Genomic DNA, 3,742 nt, shown 5'->3' with positions numbered 1-3,742 from the left:
CCCCCATGTCTCTCTCTCCCCCCATGTCTCTCTCTCCCCCCCATGTCTCTCTCTCTCCCCCCCATGTCTCTCTCTCCCCCCATGTGTCTCTCTCCCCCCATGTGTCTCTCTCCCCCCCATGTCTCTCTCCCCCCCATGTCTCTCTCCCCCCCCCCCCCATGTCTCTCTCCCCCCCCCCATGTCTCTCTCCTCCCCCCCCCATGTCTCTCTCCCCCCCCCCCCCCCATGTCTCTCTCCCCCCATATGTCTCTCTCCCCCCCCCCATATGTCTCTCCCCCCCCCATATGTCTCTCCCCCCCCCATATGTCTCTCCCCCCCCCATATGTCTCTCTCCCCCCCCCATATGTCTCTCTCCCCCCCCCATATGTCTCTCCCCCCCCCCATATGTCTCTCTCCCCCCCCCCCCCCATATGTCTCTCTCCCCCCCCCCCCATATGTCTCTCCCCCCCCCCCCATATGTCTCTCCTCCCCCCCCCATGTCTTTCCTCCCCCCCCCATGTCTCTCTCCCCCCATGTCTCTCCTTGGTTGTACCTATAGACAAAGCGTCACTTGGATCCTCTTCCTGAGGGATATTTCTACAATGGCACGCAGTTTGTGAATTTCCTTGGAGAGAAGATGGATTGTCATCCTTGTATCCTTATACTTTGCTCTTGACAATAGACACTGACCTTGTCATAAACCATCCTGGAGCACCAACACCTTATAAATGGAGGCCCCTGGTATAGAAGATTATTCTGGATCAGTGGGGCATTTCTGGGCACCGTCTGTATTTCCTATAAATGTGTATGCAGGTTGGTGGGCATGGGGGGGGGGGATCAGTTGTCACACTGTGAATACAGTTACTATACACTTTCTTTCAGCTAAAGCTTCTGATCACACCCAGCACCGCTTCATCACCCACGGACTCCTTGACTCTAAACAGGTTCATTGGGTGCCATTGGGGATGGAGCCTTATAGAATGTGCCTGTGGAGCTCCCTCCTCCCCCTCCATAGACTTGTCTTGCAGACACGGGACAAAGCTAATGTTCAGAGAAGATTTGAGTAGCTGGAGGGGGTGGGGAAAAAGTTTGATAGCAAGAGAGAGAAGCATTTTTGTCTAGTGCCATCATCTGCTCAGTAACTTGTCTAGTCCCATCCTCTGCCCAGTTACTTGTCTAGCTCCATCCTCTGCTTAGTTGCTTGTCTAGTCCCATCCTCTTCCCCAGTTACTTGTCTAGTCCCATCCTCTTCCCAGTTACTTGTCTAGTCCCATCCTCTGCCCAGTTACTTGTCTAGTCCCTATCCTTTTCCCAGTTACTTGTCTAGTCCCATCCTCTGCTCAGTTGCTTGTCTAGTCCCATCCTCTGCTCAGTTGCTTGTCTAGTCCCATCCTCTGCTCAGTTGCTTGTCTAGTCCCCATCCTCTGCTCAGTTGCTTGTCTAGTCCCCATCCTCTGCCCAGTTGCTTTTCTAGTCCCCATCCTCTGCCCAGTTACTTGTCTAGTCCCATCCTCTGCTCAGTTACTTGTCTAGTCCCCACCCTCTGCCCAGTTACTTGTCTAGTCCCATCCTCTTCCCAGTTACTTGTGTAGTCCCCATCCTCTTAACAGTTACTTGTCTAGTCCCATCCTCTGCCCAGTTACTTGTCTAGTCCCCATCCTCTGCTCAGTTGCTTTTCTAGTCCCCATCCTCTGCTCAGTTACTTGTCTAGTCCCATCCTCTGCCCAGTTACTTGTTTGGCCCAGCCTCTGCTCAGTTACTTGTCTAGTCCCATCCTCTGCTCAGTTACTTGTCTAGTCCCATCATCTGCCCAATTACTTGTCTAGTCCCATCATCTGCCCAGTTACTTGTCTAGTCCCCATCCTCTTCCAAGTTACTTGTCTAGTCCCATCATCTGCCCAGTTACTTGTCTAGTCCCATCATCTGCCCAGTTACTTGTCTAGTCCCATCATCTGCCCAGTTACTTGTCTAGTCCCATCATCTGCCCAGTTACTTGTCTAGTCCCATCCTCTGCTCAGTTGCTTGTCTAGTCCCATCCTCTGCTCAGTTGCTTGTCTAGTCCCATCCTCTGCTCAGTTGCTTGTCTAGTCCCCATCCTCTGCTCAATTACTTGTCTAGTCCAATCATCTGCCCAGTTACTTGTCTAGTCCCCATCCTCTTCCAGTTACTTGTCTAGTCCCATCATCTGTCCAGTTACTTGTCTAGTCCCCATCCTCTTCCCAGTTACTTGTCTAGTCCCATTATCTGCCCAGTTACTTGTCTAGTCCCATCCTCTGCTCAGTTACTTTTCTAGTCCCATCCTCTGCCCAGTTGCTTTTCTAGTCCCCCATCCCCTGCCCAGTTACTTGTCTAGTCCCCATCCCTTGCCCAGTTACTTGTCTAGTCCCATCCTCTGCCCAGTTACTTGTCTAGTCCAATCATCTGCCATTATAAGGGTGGCTGTGTTGTCTTGTTTTTGTGTTTCTGTTCTCCAGATTTTCCCTTGACTCCCGGCCCTCAGTGATGGATCAGTTCATATACGATTATGTCATCGAAGCAAACAAAGAGATCGAGAAATACAACCGGGAGCTGGAGCAGCAGGAGTATTACGACGTCTTTGGACAGAAGCAGTGAGCGCTCCGCCGTCTCGATGATGTAGCGTTCGGCATTAGCGGCCATTAGTGAAATGACTGCAGAACCACAATAACCATCTGTGAGCGGCGTCTCCCTCCTGTTTACATGCCATTAGTCTTCTCCTACAATCTGCTTCTTATTCGGGGGACGGGAGGGAGGAGTGGTAACTCAATTTGCACCTTATGCATTCAGTTTGTTTTCCCTTATGGCCTCCAGAGCTGGTTGCCAGACTCATGTCAGATTGTAAAGCTCCACGTAGTGAATATGGGCCTAGCCGAGCCGGCAGCTGGGTGTCAGGCCTAGATATACTGTCCTCTGTGCCACCCTTTATTAGAAGTGAATGTAGAAAGTCGTGCACTTATCTCGGTCCCCATTCACTTCTTTTGGTTGGATGAGGCGGTCATAGTCTTCCATTATAGGCTGCGGCTATAGTTTTTTGCCTTGGTCTTATCCCAGGTTCCTATACTACATCCCATTCCTATCAATGGTGATAGTAGCCGCATAGACCAGTGCTTGGCCCCCATCCCTCCCCCCCCCCGACATACTAATGCTAAGATCCACCAATATTCATGGTGTGAGCACTTGGAACGGGGAAAACCGAAGCCCCGGATGCCCAAAAGTCTTGGCGTTACGTAAATGTCGGTTTCATGTTACAGTATTGAATTTGTTCTTTATGATAGGATTTTATAAGCCATTCTGATTCAGCAATACAGGGGGAAGGATTGCGTTGTCTTTACTTTCCCTACTCAACGTGCCGTAACATTAGTGGCAGCCATGTATTGGGTGGAGCCAACATTCCCGTCATTTCACCCCCAACCCCCCCCCCCCCCCCCCCCCCCTCGGTTGCTGCTGATTTTTTTTATATACACTACATTCGCTCCTTCACAATGGCTGCTCTGCCTTATAATATTGTGGGGTGCACTGTTCCTCTTCCCCTTTTTTTGAGCCTGTAAATGTTCCTCCACTCCCTAAGCCACTGTTTCCTAACCAGGGTGCCTCCAGCTGTTGCAAAACTACAACTCCCAGCATGCCCGGACAGCCAAAGGCTGTCCGGGCATGCTGGGAGTTGTAGTTTTGCAACAGCTGGAGGCACCCGAGTTGGGAAACACAGCCCTGAGCCATAGATACAGCTAGATAAACACTCCATGTA

General features: G+C 51.1%; 1 protein-coding gene across 1 annotated transcript in view; it reads left to right on the top strand.

Moving 5' to 3' along the window:
* DNAAF9 (dynein axonemal assembly factor 9) overlaps window positions 1–3,409 on the top strand; it is a gene marked incomplete in the record, with an annotated part of 90,218 nt that extends 86,809 nt beyond the window's left edge. Inside the window, 2 exon segments of the mRNA XM_056553268.1 lie at window positions 539–632; window positions 2,480–3,409. Of these exon segments, the coding sequence (XP_056409243.1) occupies window positions 539–632; window positions 2,480–2,592 (207 nt within the window).
* Window positions 3,410–3,742: the final 333 nt, after the last annotated feature.

Source organism: Hyla sarda, chromosome 1 (assembly GCF_029499605.1).
Source record: "Hyla sarda isolate aHylSar1 chromosome 1, aHylSar1.hap1, whole genome shotgun sequence".
NCBI lineage: Eukaryota > Metazoa > Chordata > Amphibia > Anura > Hylidae > Hyla > Hyla sarda.
This window is presented reverse-complemented; position numbering and strand designations above follow the sequence as displayed.